Source organism: Lepidochelys kempii, chromosome 28, assembly GCF_965140285.1.
Source record: "Lepidochelys kempii isolate rLepKem1 chromosome 28, rLepKem1.hap1, whole genome shotgun sequence".
Lineage (NCBI taxonomy): Eukaryota > Metazoa > Chordata > Testudines > Cheloniidae > Lepidochelys > Lepidochelys kempii.
The window spans coordinates 7,316,855-7,335,894 of record NC_136407.1 but is presented as its reverse complement, the minus strand read 5'-3'; the positions used below and the strand labels follow the sequence as shown (position 1 = coordinate 7,335,894).

The 19,040-nt window shown below is 46.5% G+C and overlaps 1 protein-coding gene across 1 annotated transcript in view; it reads left to right on the top strand.

The window, feature by feature from the left end:
• The window catches only part of LOC140904194 (uncharacterized), a 92,575-nt gene that overhangs the window by 50,347 nt on the left and 23,188 nt on the right, over positions 1-19,040 (top strand). The window contains 3 exon segments of the mRNA XM_078850897.1: positions 4,687-4,800; positions 5,211-6,266; positions 6,578-6,715. Coding sequence (XP_078707023.1) covers positions 4,687-4,800; positions 5,211-6,266; positions 6,578-6,715 — 1,308 coding nt within the window.

Sequence of the window (19,040 nt, the reverse complement as noted above, 5' to 3'; positions counted from 1 at the left end):
AGGTGGATAGGGAATTGGTTAAAGGGGAGACTACAACGGGTCCTACTGAAAGGTGAACTGTCAAGTTGGAGGGAGGTTACCAGTGGAGTTCCTCAAGGATCAGTTTTGGGACCAATCTTATTTAATCTTTTTATTACTGACCTGGGCACAAAAAGTGGGAGTGTGCTAATAAAGTTTGCAGATGATACAAAGCTGGGAGGTATTGCTAATTTAGAGAAGGACAGGGATACCCTACAGGAGGATCTGGATGACCTTGTAAACTGGAGTAATAGGAATAGGATGAAATTTAATAGTGAGAAGTGTAAGGTCATGCATTTAGGGATTAATAACAAGAATTTTAGTTATAAGCTAGGGACGCATCAACTAGAAGTAACGGAGGAGGAAAAGGACCTTGGAGTATTGGTTGATCATAGGTTGACTATGAGCTGCCAATGTGATATGGCTGTGAAAAAAGCTAATGTCGTCTTGGGATGCATCAGGAGAGGTATTTCCAGTAGGGATAAGGAGGTTTTAGTACCGTTATATAAGGCACTGGTGAGACCTCACCTGGAATACTGTGTGCAGTTCTGGTCTCCCATGTTTAAGAAGGATGAATTCAAACTGGAACAGGTACAGAGAAGGGCTACTAGGATGATCCGAGGAATGGAAAACTTGTCTTATGAAAGGAGACTCAGGGAGCTTGGCTTGTTTAGCCTAACTAAAAGAAGGTTGAGGGGAGATATGATTGCTCTCTATAAATATATCAGAGGGATAAATACCAGAGAGGGAGAGGAATTATTTAAACTCAATACCAATGTGGACACAAGAACAAATGGATATAAACTGGCCACTAGGAAATTTAGATTAGAAATTAGACGAAGGTTTCTAACCATCAGAGGAGTGAAGTTTTGGAATAGCCTTCCGAGGGAAGTAGTGGGGGCAAAAGATCTATCTTGCTTTAAGATTAAACTCGATAAGTTTATGGAGGAGATGGTATGATGGGATAACATGGTTTTGGTAATTAAATATTCATGGTAAATAGGCCCAATGGCCTGTGATGGGTTTTTAGATGGGGTAAGATCCAAGTTACCCGGGAAAGAATTTTCTGTAGTATCTGGCTGATGAATCTTGCCCATATGCTCAGGGTTTAGCTGATCGCCATATTTGGGGTCGGGAAGGAATTTTCCTCCAGGGCAGATTGGAAGGCCCTGGAGGTTTTTCGCCTTCCTCTGTAGCATGGGGCACGGGTCACTTGCTGGAGGATTCTCTGCTCCTTGAGGTCTTCAAACTACAATTTGAGGACTTCAATAGCACAGATATAGGTGTGAGGTCTTTTTTAGGAGTGGTGGGTGAAATTCTGTGGCCTGCATTGTGCAGGAGGTCAGACTAGATGATCATAATGGTCCCTTCTGACCTAAATATCTATGAATCTATGAATCTATGTATGATGCCAATACACACCTCAGTTCCCCTCTGTGATTGGTATTGCTTTGATTATAAAGAGCAGGAGACATGAGGTGTTTTGTCATGTAGCTGTCATGGGGTGATATGAATGGATCATTAAGGACTAGCTGGGACCAGCCTACATCAATGGAATACCCGACAGAGACAAGGGAATAATTGACACCTGTCCATGGAAGGATCTCTGCTTGGCTGAGTGAAGCATACATGGACGCGTTATGTTTTTGGGAGCAGGAAGAACTGGGCTCGCAGACGCAGGGAGCTCTGCCAGAGCGAAGACTAATGGACAGGCACAGTGAAAGGAAACCAAACTGTTTTCTACAGCAGCATGGCTCAAGGGCATTGGCCAGTATGGATTATATTGTCTTCTTTCAGAGTAACAGCCGTGTTAGTCTGTATTCGCAAAAAGAAAAGGAGTACTTGTGGCACCTTAGAGACTAACCAATTTATTTGAGCATGAGCTTTCGTGAGCTACAGCTCACTTATTGTCTTCTTTGCTTCTCTGTCCTAATCTAAGGACTTTCCAATGCTGTGTTTCAGTTGACTAATAAACCCTGCTGTGTTTTAAAAGTCTGCCCAGTGTCACAGGAAAAACTTGCTCTGTGCATTGATTGAGGAACAGTCTCTGAAGAGGAGTGTCGTTCAGCTGGACCTGCTGGGCAGAGCTCATAGGTTGGAATAGGAGTGTTGAAGCCGGAGGCTCAGTCTCTGGTGTTGAAGCTCCACGGCCCATCCTTGTGGAAGAGTGGGACCTCCTGGGGGTCTCGTGCACTGAATCGGCACTGTTGTACCAATAAAATAAAAACCAGCAGGATCTTATTAAAGGGAAAAAGGCAAAATACCACATTTATTGTGAATACAGAAAGAATCATAGTAAGCAGTTAGTTCTAGTTATAACATTCCATTCAATCTCATATTTATTCACACATTCATTCATACAAACACACACACACACACATATATACACACAGACACAGGTTCTGCAAGGTTGTTATCATAGTTACCAGCCTTAGAGTTGCTCATGCCAAGCCACTGGCCAGGTGGCCTGGACATGAGGAGGCAGCAGGGCCTTGTCAGATGCTCATCTGATGCTCCTGGAAGTTGGTTTGCAGAATCAGACCCCAAAGTTCTCACTTTTTAGAGTCTATTTTTATAGGAATTTCTTCCTATGCCAGTCTGGGGGAATTGCTTCATCATGCGGTTGCTGAATCAATCAGCAGATAGCACATTCCTGACGGCTCCAAGATGTTATCTTGTTCTTTGGTTCTCCCATTCTTGAGGCTGTTGGGTGGATTCCAGTCTGCCCTCCGGGGGGTCCTCTGGTTATTTCCACTTGACGCCTTCTTCAGCCGATGGACACTGGATTCTTAGGCTGGCACCTCCCTGATCATTCAGTTATTATCCACACCAAGCATCCATCCACATCCATCCTCTATCTCTATTTTAATCACAATGGTTAATACAACAAAAGGGCGGGGAGTCTCTGGGTGCTGTTTCTGTTGTTAGAGTATTGCTTTGAGTCTCTCTCTCTGTGAATTGCTTTGAGAACAGACTCTGTCTTAGAATGTACTAACACAGTTAGCAGCTTGCAAGTTTCACACATAGAGGGAGAGAAAGTACCAAAAACCAAGAGACCTCTTAATTAGTAATACCCTGGAATTGAAACTATGGGGAATCAAACTCATTTGTGATTTTAATACAGAACTTCTTTAATATGATCCAACAGCACCTCCCAAGGACTGTTTAAAAGCCAGGGCATTGCACAGATCCTATGGATCCATGACAGTGTGCCCGTGTGCCTGATGGGGAAAAGATATAAAACAAGAAAAGGATCTAAATGTGTATTTACCATTGCCCCCTCCTCAGTCCTCTTGGGAATCCCTGATCAGTTCCAAAGTGTATTAAAACCTTCCTTAAAGGCTTACCTCTTCGTTTTCAGGTCATGTCAGTTTTGTCAGAGGGCTTTCCATTCACCCTCCCACTTCCCTGGTTCTTGTAAGGCAGACAGCAAGTGGCAAAAGACCAGAAGTCTGAAGCGCAGACAATGTGATGTTTATTGGGATTCGTTTCCAAGCAATCATATTCTGAAGCAGTTCACACCAGTCAGACCCATAGAGTCTGTTCCCCAGTGTTCCCCTGCCCAGCTTTGATGCCACAGAGTGTTTACCCTGCATCCCTCTTCAAAACTCTGAGACCACAGAGCCTTGCCTTGCCTGTGTCCCTGTTCCCCATTCCCTGTTCCCACCCCTTAGCAAACATCGTTCCAAATTCCCTTCCCCTTCCTGTTTGACCCCAATTTCTATAGTAATATTCTCAACTATAGCTTAGCTGGTCATTTCACTGAAATTTAGCTAAACCAATCCTAACATATTGTAACATAATTCTCTAACCAATTATATCCCACTACCCTAATTAACTTCCACCTCGCAAAATTAATTATACAGCAGACAGAAACAATTAGCGAACCAGGCAGATTAACAACAGAAAAGTGGGGGCCATAAAAATAAAACAAAGAAATAAGGGTTTCACAGCCATTGCTAATTAAGTGATTTCTTGCCAGACAGGATGCTATCAAGCTAAGTTTTCTTTAACCGTCTTAAGATCCATTTCTTTATCTGGTGGTGATGGGCACTATCCGGACAGGATCGGCTTCCTAACAGCCGAATACCCCTTATTTCAATGTGACTGGTTTGGGATGTGACAATGTGACCATACACTTCCACGCTTATGGTTGCCCCTACTGCTAAGCCAAAGGCCTTAGCCTAAGAACAAGGCCTCAGACTATCCTAGTGGGAAAAGGCCCATACACAGGGTGACTGTGATTTTGATTCTTTGTTTTTATACCCCTGTAAGTAGCTAAGTGATAAAAATACACCTACATTCTTAAAGTGTAGGCTTTACAGAGAGGCCTGAATATCTATATTCTAACAGTGGGTTCTACCCCTTCCCCCTCCTGTGTCTGTCTTGTCTATTTAGATTGTAAATTCTTCAGGGCATGGGCCATCTACTATTCTCTGTTTGTACTTTGCCTAGTATAATGGGGACCCACTGTTAGTTGCTCCTTAGGCACTAAGGTAATGAATATGATTTATAATAATAATAACTCTCCTGCCACTTTGAGCCAAGAAAGCTGGAATTGGGATGTTACTGCTTAAAAACTAGCTTCGGTTAAAACCATGGTATATTCTTTGTGAAAAGTATCACACAAATTCCATTGACTTCCCTTGTTTTCTTTGTCTGGAGTAGGGTTTCCAGTTTCCAGACCTGATGTGATCTCGCAGCTGGAAGGAGGGGAAGAGCTGTGTGTCCCAGACCTCCAGGGCTCTGAGAAAGAAGTGCTCCCGAGAGCTTCCTGCACAGGTGAGGAATTGGTGAAACCAACTCAAAAACTGTTTGGGAATGCAGGAAATATTTGGGATGCCCTACAAAGACCTTGTGAGCTTTCCAAGTTCAGGATTGTTCCCTGCAGATGTGGAATCATTAGGCAGATGTCACTCATGGCTTCTCACCTATCCTGACTGCTGACTGGCAGCAGGTCCCTCCCCAATCTCGCTTTCCCCTGAGTGTTCTGGGGAGAGGTGGACCCAGAACTGATCCCATCTTTTCTCTCCTCTGAGGAAGGATTTGGGGAAAATTAGCTCCTGATAGGTTTGATCTCTCCCGCACACATTTTGGCTTGTTCATCCCTTTTTCCATTCCTCTCTCTGAGATTTCCTTTCTCTCTAGCATAGGGAGTGAGCTATGTCTGGATTCTCTCTGTCTCACATCAGGTGACAAGATGGTGAGTGAGAATGAGGAGGAGACACCCCAGCAGAAATATGCTGAGGAAGTAGAACCACATGGAACGTTATCAGGAAGATCCAAAGGGAATGTTTCCAGGAGTTGTGCACTCCCAGAAAAAGCAAAAGCCTGTGAGACTCAGCAGAGGCCAGAGGAAAACTTGAGTAGCCACTCAGACCTTATAACACATGAGAGAATCAACTTGGAAGAGACACGCTACACATGCCATGAGTGTGGGAAAAGCTTCAGTGGGACCTCTGACCTTCTCACACATCAGAAACTCCACAGTGGAGAGAGACCATTCATGTGCTCTGAGTGCGGGAAAAGCTTCAATAGGAGCTCTTCCCTTATCACTCATTGGAGAATCCACACGGGTGAGAAACCTTATGGATGCTCTGAGTGTGGGAAATGCTTCAATTGGAGCTCACATGTAATCAGACATCGCAGAATCCACACAGGGGAGAAACCTTATGGATGCTCTGAGTGTGGGAAACGCTTCAATCGGAGCTCAAACCTCATCAGACATCGGCAAATCCACACAGGGGAGACGCTCTACACATGCTCTGAGTGCGGGAAAAGCTTCAATCAGAGCTCATCCCTGATCACACATCAGAGAATCCACACAGGAGAGATGCCCTTCACGTGCTCTGAGTGCGGGAAAAGCTTCAATCAGAGCTCAAACCTTATCCGACATCAGCGAATCCACACAGGAGAGACACCCTACACCTGCTCTGAGTGTGGGAAAAGCTTCAATGATAGCTCAGCCCTTACCACACATCAGAGAATCCACACGGGTGAGAAACCCTATGCGTGCTCTGAGTGCGGGAAACGCTTCAATCTTAGCTCAACCCTTATCAGACATCAGCAAATCCATACTGGAGAGACGCCCTACACGTGCTCTGAGTGCGGGAAAAGCTTCAGTCAGCACTCACACCTTATCATACATCGCAGAATCCACACAGGAGAGAAACCCTACACGTGCTCTGAGTGCGGGAAACGCTTCAGTGATAGCTCAGCCCTTACCACACATCAGAGAATCCACACGGGTGAGAAACCTTATGGATGCTCTGAGTGCGGGAAAAACTTCAATCAGAGCTCAACCCTTATTAAACATCAGAAAATCCACATGAGAGAGAACTGTAATAAATGCCTTGACTAGGGCTGGCCATAGATTTTTTTTATTTTTATTTTTTTTAAATCACATTTGCTAGTTCCCACATAGTGATTTTTTGCACCATCTTCACTGTGGTTTCTCAGCTCCACCAGATCAGTTGCCTGCTTCTGCCTTTGCAGCTCACCCTTCTTTGGGGTCAGTCCTGTGATCTTTTCTGTCAACTCCTTTCCTTTTGAATCATAGGTGTGTGTGTTCCTCCAGCCAGGAATGTTCATCATCTCCAGGTGGGAGAGAGAAGTTTGATCCCCACAAGCTACACTGAGGCAACAAAGTACCCGTGCCTTACATCCACTAGGGCTGTACATGGCATTGGCTGCTCAAGTGAGTGATCTTGGTGTGAAAAGACAATTATAGTGGTAGAGCAGATGCAGCCCAGGTGCAGTGTTTGGCATTAGCTTTCCCCTTGACCTGACCTAAACTCCATCACTTTTCCTAGTCTAAACAAACCCTGAGCATCACGGTTATACTGTTCCCCCATTTCAAAGCAATTGTTAGACATCAAGTTCCGCCTTGGGGAACAAATGGTTTCATTCCCAGTTGCTCTGATGTTAATTCAGGTTGTGCTGGAGAGCAGATATCTTTACTACCATTTTCCTTACTTAAAATATATTGAACTATAACAAAGGGCAGGGATAAGGAAAAATGTCATTTCATGCTCTGTAACAACAGAAGAACATGGGTTAAGTTGGAGGGATTCCCTTATTCCCCATCACCATCCCAGTCCTCCTGCTGTTGAATTGGTTAGGTCAATATTTTGTCTAAAGGGCTGGGAAGAGGATTCCCTAGTAAATGACTTGTAACTAAGCAAAATACCCATGCATTTGGCTCCCAAAGCAGTTCTGTCCAGGCTCTGAAAGAGGTCGCTCCTGAAGATACCTGCTTCCTAATCAGGTGCATGTTGCCTATTATTTGGGAAATAGAATCCCTATCTAGGTAGGGATGGGAAAAATGGAAGTGACATTTCTGTTCAGCTCACCCCTGGGAGATCCTGCAAACATGTAGAAAATGAAATCCATGTTGAATGTGATATACCTGCAGAAAGACACCTATTGTTAATAGATACCTGACATTTGGTGTCTTACAGGGATTCTAAGCAGCACCTGAATTTAGTCCCTAATTTAAATCTGTGCCACCAGATTAAAGAAATAAAAGGGCATATTTGGGGGAGTTATACCTCACTATCGCTACTGATATGTTATGTGCTAGGTGAAGAATTCTGCGCCAGAGAAGTGTAAAATTACTCCAAGGAAGGTCAAAGATATGACAAGAACTCAGGTAGAAATTGCACATACTAGTGATTGATTTTCACCCCAGAGATGGACGCTATGGTGACCTGTGGCCCAGGAAAACTATTTTTAGAATGCTGCTACCTAGTTAAGTGGCACTGATCACACTCCTAAAGGATGCCATGATTACATTGGGCACAACTGTTTTTTGCCATTTGGATCCAAACTTTCATGAAGCTTAGAGAGTCTCTTAGAATCATAGAAGATTAGGGTTGGAAGAGACCTCAAGAGGTCATCTAGTCCAACCCCCTGCTTAAAGCAGGCCCAACACCAACTAAATCATCCCAGCCAGGGCTTTGTCAAGCTGGGCCTTAAAAACCTCTCAGAATGGAGATTCCACCACCTCCCTAGGGAACCCATTCCAGTGCTTCACCACCCTCCTAGTGAAATAGTGTTTCCTAATATCCAACCCAGACCTCCCCCTCTGCAACTTAAGACCATTGGTCCTCAGTGGTAGCATATGACAGAACAAGAACATCCAAGCACCATCCTCTCTGGAACACCCCTTCAAGTAGTTGCTATGAAATCCCCCCTCATTCTTCTGCAGACTAAATAAGCCCAGTTCCCTCAGCCACTCCTCATAAGTTAGGTGCCCCAGCCCCCTGATCATTTTAGTTGCCCTCTGCTGGACTCTCTCCAATTTGTCCACATCCTTTCTGTAGTGGGGGACCCAAAACTGGACACAGAACTCTCAATGTGGCTTCACCAGTGCCGAATAGATGGGAACAATCAATTCCCTCGGTCTGCTGGCAGTGCTCCTACTAATGCAGCCCAATATGCCATTAGTCTTCTTAGAAACAAGGGCACACTGCTGACTCATATCCAGCTTTTGATCCACTATATTCCCTAAGGTCATGTTCTGCAGAACTGGTACTTAGCCAGTCGGTTCCCAGCCTGTAGCTGTTCATGGGATTCTTCCGTCCGAAGTGCAGGACTCTGCACTTACAATCATAGAATAGCAGGGTTGGAAGGGACCTCAGGAGGTCATCTAGTCCAACCCCCTCCTCAAAGCAGGACCAATCCCCAATTTTTGCCCAAGATTGCTAAACGGCCCCCTCAAGGATTGAACTCTCAATCCTGGGTTTAGCAGGCCAATGCTCAAACCACTGTGCTATACCTCCCCCTCCCCACACTTGTCCTCATAGAATTTAATCAGATTTCTTTTGGCTCAGTCTTCCAATTTGTCTAGGTCGTTCTGGACCCTGTCCTTACCCGCTAGCATATCTCCCTCTTCCCTCAGCTTAGTGTCATCTGTGAACTTGCTGAGGGTCTAATCTATCCCATCATCCAGATCATTAATAAAGATGTTGAACAAAACCAGCCTCAGGACCGACTCCTGGGGCACTCCTGTCTGCCAGCTAGACTTGAGCCATTCATCCTTACCCATTGAGCCCGACAATATAGCCAGCTTACTATCCACTTTATAGTCCATTCATCCAATCCAAACTTTTTTAACTTGCTGGCAAGAATACTGTGAGAGACAGTATCAAAACCTTTGTAAAGTCAAGATATATCATATCCACTTCTTTCCCCATATCTACAGAGCCAGTTATCGCCTCATAGAAGGCAATAGGTTGGTCAGGCATGACTTGCCATTGGTGAATCCATGTTGACTTTTCCTGATTAAAATTTTGATAAATTTTAAAATAAATATTCTGTTAAGAGGAAAATTACTTGAGCGAAGATGTGGAACCAACCAATTCTTTTTATAGGTGTTGAGGCTCTGTTCCTTTTGAGTACAGCTATTTAACCCTCAGGCCTGGCTTTGGAAACCTCCTCAGAACTAGCCTTGTGTTTCTTTCATTGTTGATATCTTTGGGGTTCACTTCCACAGTACATGCGATTCACAGCAACAGATACTTTGAGAAACCTGCTGGGTGAAGCAGGCCTTTTACAAACTGACATTGGCCCAAAGTCTGCCTCAATTCAGCTGGATTGAGACAGGTCTGTATCAAAGCAGTGGTTCACACCTGATTTGCCCAATAACCTCGGGGGAAGGGCTGGTAAGATAGGATAAGTAGGAATTGACCACAATAATGTTAAAGGTAAGGGTGACAGACCTTCACCTTGCAGGTCAACAAGCCTGTTCTGTTCGTTCCCTCTGACACACCTGGCACTAGTCATTTTCAGACAGCACACTGGTCTAGATGGACCATTGGTCTGACCCAGTATGACCAGTCTTACATTCTTATGTAAGCCATCTATGGCCTTGTATACACTGGCAAGTTTCTGCACAGGAAAGCAGCTTTCTGTGGTGTAACTTCTGAGGTGTACACACCGCCAAGCCACTTAGTGCACAGAAACTACGCAGTTGCAACACTGTAAAAAAGCCACCCCGACGAGAGGCGTAGAGCTTTCTGCGCCGGGGCTACAGCGCTGCTATTGGCCTCTGGGAGAGGTCCCACAATCCCTGTTCTCGCCTCTCTGGTCATTGGTTTGAACTCTACTGCACTGCCCTCAGTGACCAACTGTGAACCCCACCCCTGAAATTCCTTGGGAAATTTGAAAGTCCCCTTCCATTTGCTTGGTGACGCATGCAGTGGCCTCAGTGCATCTTTCCAGGTGACCAGGCCTGCTCTACGCACCAGGCTGTCCCCGGCTTGGAGCAATGATGAGCTGCTGAACCTCATCAGCATTTGGGGAGAGGAGGCTGTCCAGTCCCAGCTGCGCTCCAGCCATAGGAATTATGATACCTATGGACAGATTTCACAATGCATCAGAGAAAGAGACCATGTCCGGGGCACACTGCAGGCCAAAGTGAAGGAGCTGTGAAATGCCTACCACAAGGAGCAGGAGGCAAACCACCACTCCAGTGATGCACCCATGAGCTGCTGGTATTACAAAGAGTTGGATGCGATACTCAGTTGTGACCTCATCTCCACTGTGAAGGCTACTGTGAATACTTCTGTGGCTTGTGTGCCAGTTGAGAATGGACTGAGCCAAAAGGAGGAAATCTTGGATGAGGCTATGGAGACCGAGCAGGATCCAGAGGCAGAGGAGGACTCAGAGGCCAGAGATGCATGCAGCCAGGAGTTCTCTGCCCCAGAGGAGACAAGCCAGTCACAGCTGTCGGAGCTTGGCAAAGTGCAAACAGGAGAGGAGGCCCCTGGTAAATGGTTTTGATTTTGGGAATTGCTGAAGCGAGTTGTTGGGGGCAGGAGGGTTGCAGATAGCAGGCCAGTGTCTGTATGATGTGTGTACCACCACATGCCCAGTCAGAGCAGCAGAACAGGGTGTTGATTGACTCCCTCACTTCTGCTTTGTTTCTTGCCCCATTAAGGGTAATTTTCCTGCGCCACTCTGCTGTCACGGGGAGACCATTGCTGGGAAACCACTGCTGCACACAGGCAAGCCACATACAGGCCAGGGCGGAAGCCGCAGTCTTGGAGAAGACCCTCCCTTGATTTCCTGCTTGCCCTCTTCAATGAGATATCTTCTGTAATGAACACGGCCTGTGGAAAATGTGGGCACAGGAATGATTATGAGACCCCCTGCCCATTGCTGTCTCTTCCCAAGAGCCACGTGCCCAGTGTACAGTATGGTCCTGGAACAGTGATTTCCCCTGCCCCTGCTGTTACCATTTTGGGGGTCTCATAAGGAGAACGGGGTGCGCCAGAATGAAGCCATGGAGCAGCTCTTAATCTTTATGGAGTGCCAAGCAGACATTCTCCAAGTGCTACTAGCACTGAAAACCGAGCAGCTCTGCGCCCGCCCGTCCTCCCCTGCAGCCACTTTCCCATGCGCCCCCTCCCCCCGCCCGACAATGCCAACACACTCTTATCAAAATCCTGGCTCCAGTCTGTACCCGCTGCCTTCCACTCCTTCCCCATCACAGTCCAGCCCTGCGGGCACCCAGTACCCAGTGCACTCAACACCCGTCTTTCTGCCGTTTATTCCTGCTGAAGTACAGTGCCCACTTCACTGTACTCCAAGGGATAAGGCTGCATATGATACCTGCACATACACAAATCTTTAACAGTCCCAGGACCCCACTTCCTCATGGGACCCTCCCTTCCCCCACTCCCCACAGTCCTTATTTTTGTTGTTGTTTGTTTATTTGTGTCTCTCCTCCGGTGTTTTTTTAATAAAAGAATAGTTTTGCTTTGAAAGCAACCTTTATTCCATTAATTAAAAGCAAACAGAGCCCTGCAAAGCAACGTGCAATTTTCTTAAGCCTTTATGGTGCATCGTCTGTACCAATCACAGACACGTCCTAGCATGACAAGCACTGCACTCCTGTGCATAGCAACAAATGTTAGTAGCTTCAATTTGCTGCCTCAAGCCATCCCTGATCCTTTTGGGCCCACACTGTGCCCCTCTAATAGCCCTGGTCTCTGGCTGTTCAAATTCAGCCTCCAGGCACTGAGCCTCAGCAGTCCAGCCCTGAGTGAAGCTTTCACCCTTCCCTTCACAAATAGTATGGAGCGTAAAGCATGTGGCTATAAGCAGAGGAATATTGTCATCGGCCAGGTCCCACCTCCCGTATAGGCAGTGCTAGAGGGCCTTTAAACAGCTGAAAGCACACTCACCAGTCATTCTGCACTTGTTCAGCCTGTTGAACAATTCCTTGCTGTTCATAGAATATCAGGATTGGAAGGGACCTCAGGAGGTCATCTAGTCCAACCCTCTGCTCAAAGCAGGACCAAGCCCCAATTTTTGCCCCAAATCCCTAAATGGTCCCCTCAAGGATTGAACTCACAACCCTGGGTTTAGCAGGCCAGTGCTCAAACCACTGAGCTCTCCCTCCCCCCATTTGTCAAGGTGCCCCGTGTATGGCTTCATAAGCCACAGCATTAAGGGGTAGGTGGGGTTTCCCAGGATCACTATGGCCATTTCGAATTCCCCTACAGTGATCTTCTGATACCGGAAGAAAGTCCCTTCTTGCAGCTTCCTGAACAGGCCAGTGTTCCAAAAGATGCATGCACCATTCTGGACCAGCCTTACTTAAGAAGGATTTACTTAAGTAGAAAAAAACCCTGAAACTGTACAGAATGGCTTCAGTTCTGTGAAAGGTCCATGGTGATCCACAAGCACCTGGAGAACCATAGAGAAATACCCCTGCCTAACAATGTACTCGGTGGCTAGGTGGTCTGGTGCCAGAATTGGAATATGTCACCTCTCTGCAGTTAGGGAAGCCCATTTGTGCAAAGCCATCTACAATGTCACGCACGTTGCCCAGGGTCAGTGCCTTTCGGAGCATGATGCAATTAATGGCCCTGCACAATTCCATCAACACATGTCCAATGGTCGACTTTCCCACTCCAAACTGATTAGCAACTGCTCGCAGTCTGGAGTAGCCAGCTTCCACAGTGCAATTGCCATGTTCTTCTCCAATGACAAGGCAGCTCTCATTCTCTTGTCCTTGTGCTCCAGAGCTGGGGTGAGCTCATCACACAGTCCCATGAAGGTGGCTTTCCTCATCCAAAAGCTCTGCAGCCACTGCTCATCATCCCACGTGTGCATGACGATGTGATCCCACCACTAAGTGCTTGTTTACCGAGCCCAAAAGCAGCGTTCCACTGTGGTCAGCACCTCTGTGAATGCCGCAAGCAATCTCATGTGTAGCTATTTGAGTGGAGAGATCAATGTCGAACTCCTCTTGCCTTTGTAGTTTAAGGAATAACACCACTGCCACTCGTGAGGTGTTAGTGAGAGTGAGCATCATCTTGGTCAACAGTGCGGGATCCATTCCTGCAGCCTGAAAGAGGCAGGGTGTGCAGTACACAAACCGTTGAAAGATGGTACCAAATGCAGATGGAAGCACAGGGATTACTGTGATGCGAAGCAATGCATCATGGGGCATTGGGACAGGACCCAGGATGCCCCGCTGCCCCCTCTGCCTTCCCACAACTCTTAGCGGCAGAAAAGGAAGCGATGCTCAGTGCAATAGCTGCCCAGAGTGCACCGCTCTGAACACCTCTGCAAGTGCCACAAGTGTGAACACGCTATTGCACAGGTAGCTGACAGTGTGAACACACAATAGCAGTTACCCTTCAGCGCTCTCTGAGGCGAGAGGGTGAGTTGAAGTATTAGCTACACAATAGTGAAATCTAAGTAGAAAACTGTAATTAGCTTTGAGGTTGTAGGCTAAATATAAGCAATAATTTGGTTTTGGTATTGAAATATTCAGCTAAATCTGGGTTGCATTACCTGGGTAAAAGTCTCTGATTGGGGTTTTGGCATCACTAAGTATGCACCTGCCTTCTTGGGTTGCTCTTTTAGGATTTATAAGCATTGATTTTCTGCTGTATTAATCTGATGGTTTGATTAAATTGATAATTTGATTCCAACGTAATATCCTTGTTAACTCATTGATTTACTGATCTGACCTGAACTTTATCACTGCATTTTTTAACCCTTAGCTGAGAGGTGAATAGTCATTTAGCCTTAGTGATGGGAGCTCTTGGATTTATTTGTTCATGTTAATAAAGCATGTAACTGGGATATTGAGTCATTTCTTTCAATAAGCAACCGTGGCTGGAATGCCAGAGCTCAGGAACAAGCTCAGGAACAATCTACTCAGTAGTGATGCAGCAGAAAAGAGCTGGGCACTGCTTTCCCCACTTATTTCTCCTTATCCCCTTTTGGTCTCTCTCTCCTCTTTCCCTTTCTTCCCCCTCCCCCCGCCCTCTGGCATGGAGACTTGGTCACTTCCCGGCTCCCAGGGGCGCTCACTCTCCCGTAGCTGGATCGGCCCCTGCGAGTGCTAATAGGAGTGAAAGCCTGGTTGTGGGACAGTCCCTGCAGCAGCTCTGGGACACACAGAGGCAGGAGGAGGAGCAGAGATGGGGCTAGTTCCCACCTCAGAAAGTCCCTGGCCTGGTGAGTGCGGCAGCTGCAGCCCAGGTTGGGCTTGAAGGAGCCAGGAAGGGGCCCGGGGAGCGGGGGGCTGGTAGGAAGGAAGGCAGAAAAAGAGCTGTGGGGCAGATCCGAGAAGTGGGGCTCTGTACGGTACGAGACAAAGCTGGCTAGATTGTCGGGCTCAACGGGCAGCGATCAATGGCTCCATGTCTAGCTGGCAACCGGTGTCAAGTGGAGTGCCCCAAGGGTCGGTCCTGGGGCCGGTTTTGTTCAATATCTTCATAAATGATCTGGAGGATGGTGTGGATTGCACCCTCAGCAAGTTTGCAGATGACACTAAACTGGGAGGAGAGATAGATACGCTGGAGGGTAGGGATAGGATACAGAGGGACCTAGATAAATTGGAGGATTGGGCCAAAAGAAATGTGATGAGGTTCAACAAGGACAAGAGCAGAGTCCTGCACTTAGGACGGAAGAATCCCATGCACCGCTACAGACTAGGGACCGAATGGCTAGGCAGAAGTGCGGCAGAAAAGGACCTAGGGGTTACAGTGAACGAGAAGCTGGATATGAGTCAACAGTGTGCCCTTGTTGCCAAGAAGGCCAATGGCATTTTGGGATGTATAAGTAGAGGGCAACAAAAATGATGAGGGGACTGGAACACATGAGTTATGAGAAGAGGCTGAGGAAACTGGGGATGTTTAGTCTACGGAAGAGAAGAATGAGGGGGGATTTGATAGCTGCTTTCAACGACCTGAAAGGGGGTTCTAAAGAGGATGGCTCTAGACTGTTCTCAGTGGTAGCTGATGACAGAACAAGGAGTAATGGTCTGAAGTTGCAGTGGGGGAGATTTAGGTTGGATATCAGGAAAAACTTTTTCACTCGGAGGGTGGTGAAACACTGGAATGCGTTACCTAGGGAGGTGGTGGAATCTCCTTCCCTAGAAGTTTTTAAGGTCAGGCTTGACAAAGCCCTGGCTGGGATGATTTAATTGGGGATTGGTCCTGCTTTGAGCAGGGAGTTGGACTAGATGACCTCCTGAGGTCCCTTCCAACCCTGATATTCTATGATTCTATGGTGCTGCTGCCTCCAGTGTGAGCTGGGAGCCCGGGCTGAGCTCCAGGCTGTTCCTGCAGCCCCAGTGGGGCTGGTCCAGGGACAAGTCCTCCTGTTCTTTTTGCAGATACAGACTAACACGGCTGCTACTCTGAAACCTTTTACTGATTAGTTTCTTTGATTTGACGATTCAGTATCTTCGCCCTTTGCTTTGACCTTGTCTCCCTCTGAAGAATGGGGAACTTATTTAGTAGGTATTTTAATGAAAAATATGCATGTGGTCAGCTTCCCTCTTAATTTGCTTCATTAACCACTGACTGTGAAGGCATTAAGTCCTCTTCTGGGATAGGGATGTAATTGCTCTTGAAGTAACATAGGCCTGTCTCCATTTTGATGGATACATTATCCAGAACTCTCCATATATGCATGAAGCACAATGGAAATCTCAAAGGCTGCACATTAACATGTAATGACTGGGATCCAAGGGAAGCAGAATATAATTGCACGGCACTTTGGGACACAGGGTACAAACCGACTGGGTTTTAGGTTTGCTGCTATCCACAGCAGAAAGAGACTAGGAAAAACATAGACACACACACACACACACACAGAGTGAGAGAGATGAAAGACGCTTTGGACAAGCTGGGAGATGACTCTGCCAAAATGAATGTAGAGTTCAGTTTTGTTTTTCCAGATTTACAAGGGATCTGGAAATCCTGTTTTCCAGTTGCCTAAGCAATGCAGTCTTGTTCTGAAAAGGCTGTCTTGTATTGCTGCAAATACCTCCTGGCTGCGGCACCCCAGAAGAGATGGTGTCTACAAGGAGCCTGAAATTATTTGGACTCACTGAAGTGCCATCATGACATAAAGGGGTTCTGCCTCCAGCAGGGCCTATCTCAGAGTAATGGAGCTGTGGGGGAATCACTATGCAGAAAGCAAAGCCTAGGAAGTAGCACATTATGGGTATGTCTACACAGCCTCTGGAACAGATCCTCCCAGACTTGCGCTGGTGGGTTATATCTAACTCTGTAGAGTTCAAGAAAAGCTCCGGTTTTTTGCTTCATTCTTTAATAAAAAGGTAAATGGTGACCAGATACTTAACACAGTTAATATTAATAGTGAAGGAGAAGGAAGACAAGCCAAAACAGGGAAAGAACAGCTTAAAGAATATTTAGATAAGTTGAGTGTATTTAAGTTAGTAGAGCCTGATAAAATTCATCTCAGGATACTTAAGAAACTAGCTGAAGCAATCTCAGAACCATTAGCAATTTTCTCTAAATACTCGTGGAGGAGGGATCAGGTCCCAGAAGATTGGTGAAGAACAAACTTAGTATCTATCTTTAAAAGCAGGAATGAAAAGGACTTTGTAAATTAAAAGCCAGTCAACTCTTACTTCCAGACCTGGAAAGATACTGAAAGAAATTATTAATCAGTTGTGGAGGGCAGTATCTCGGAAAAACAATCTTTTAGAGCAACAGTGTGAAAAATCTAATTGCATGAAGCACACGAGATGTACAATTCAGCGGTGCATCTATTCCAAGATTCATATCTCTACTGTGTGATCATCTGCATAAAAGGTTTCCAGAAAAGGAACTAAATGAATGGTCAGCTTTTGACTTTGCCTCACTTTCATCACAACAAATCAGTTATGAATTTCGCACAGAAAACATTAGTAAGCTAGCTGACAAATACAGAAAAAATTTGGACCTTAGTCAATCTCTCCAAAACACCATGGAGGAGAAGGAGTTCATTGTGAACCAATATAATGATTACAAATACATAATTGCAGAGAAACATGAAGCAAAGATGACAAATTTCCAGGAAATGGTGACTTTCAGTCAACAACATGCAGAACGATACAGTGTGGTTTCACAATATATGTGGATACATGTGCTTCAGGCTTCCAGTGCTGATTGTGAGCGTGGCTTTAGCCTTATGAATAGTATCAAAATTAAATCACAAAACAGATTGAAAGAAAATCACCTGGATATGCTAATAAGGATCAAAGGTCACACTTCAAGTGTGGAGAAGTAAACTGTGACACTGTATATAAACATTGGAGGAGTGGTAAAGACAAAAGAGAAAAATAGAGAAACAAAAGAGACATGATCAGCAGCAAGTATCTGCCCCATCCTATAGCCTGCCAACTACTGGCTCGGGGTCTCCTTCCAGTGACAATGATTAATGGTTTCCTAAATCAAGAAAATAAATGAAGTAATTTCTTTCCTGTGTCAAAACAAAATAATGTTTAATTTTGTGGGTCACAACTCACAACAAAGGGGAATATATATACATTTTCGCATAAAGACACTAGATAAAAAAACTTTTTTTATGTGTCAAGCCAAGAGATATATTCTTTTAATTTCAAGCATAAAGAAAGTGTAACCATTATTTCTTTTCATGCATCAATACTAATGATAAAATATTTTGTTTCCTAGGTCAAGAAAATGAATACGTTTTGTTTTGTGCCTCAAAGGAACACTTACATGTAAGATACTTTTCAGAGTAGGAGCCGTGTTCGTCTGTATCCGCAAAAAGAAAAGGGGGACTTGTGGCACCTTAGAGACTAACCAATTTATTTGAGCACGAGCTTTCGTGAGCTACAGTCGATAGAAATGAAACTGCTTACTGGTTATGAAGTCAAGGAGATGGAAAAAGCCCACTTAGAAGCTGTTCTCATCCTGGGCGAGGCTTTTGCGTCTGAGGAGCCCTTTGACTGACGCATCGGCTTGTCCCTCCGCCAGAAGAGACCTGCTCTCTCCACCGGAAGATGGGGGGGCTCTTGCCTCATACGCTCCACACCGAAGGCCAAAATCTGCTCCAAAAACATGTTCCAGGAGGCCTAGAGCAAATACTGGAGCGAGAGGGCCAAGCAGCAGGTAGCGAAGATGAACGAAGCGTCTCCTCCTTAAGGCCCACTGGCACTGTGTCCAGCAAAGAGCAGCGTCGTCCGCCCCATCCCCACAGTCGCCTCTCGGCAGCCCCCGCCTGCTGGAACTTCGCTGCTTGTTTCACAAGGGACAAAGTCAACACAGCATCTGTCCTGGGCCCTGCCATCACACTCCCAGGCTCAGGGGAATGGTGTCCTCCTGGGGGGCGGGGCTCGGCCGGCTGCGCCCCGCCCCCCCGCCCAAAGCATCTGAGGAAGTGGGTTTTAGCTCCCGAAAGCTTTTAGGCGCCAATGAATCTGTTAGTCTCTGAGGTGCCACAAGGCCTCCTCGCTCTTTGCAGGTGAGACACGGAAAATTTTGCAGTGTTAATTGGGGGGGGGGCGGGGTCCGGTCGGACCCTGGGGGGGGGCGCGGAGTGGGGGCGGGGCCACGAGGACGGTTGGACCCGGGGACGGGGCCGAGGGGGCGGTTGGACGCGGGGGCGGGGCCGGGAAGACAGTTGGACGCGGGGGCGGGGCTAGGAGGACGGTTCGACGCGGGGGCGGGGCCGGGGGGGCGGTTGGACGCGGGGGCGGGGCTAGGAGGACGGTTGGACGCGGGGGCGGGGCCGGT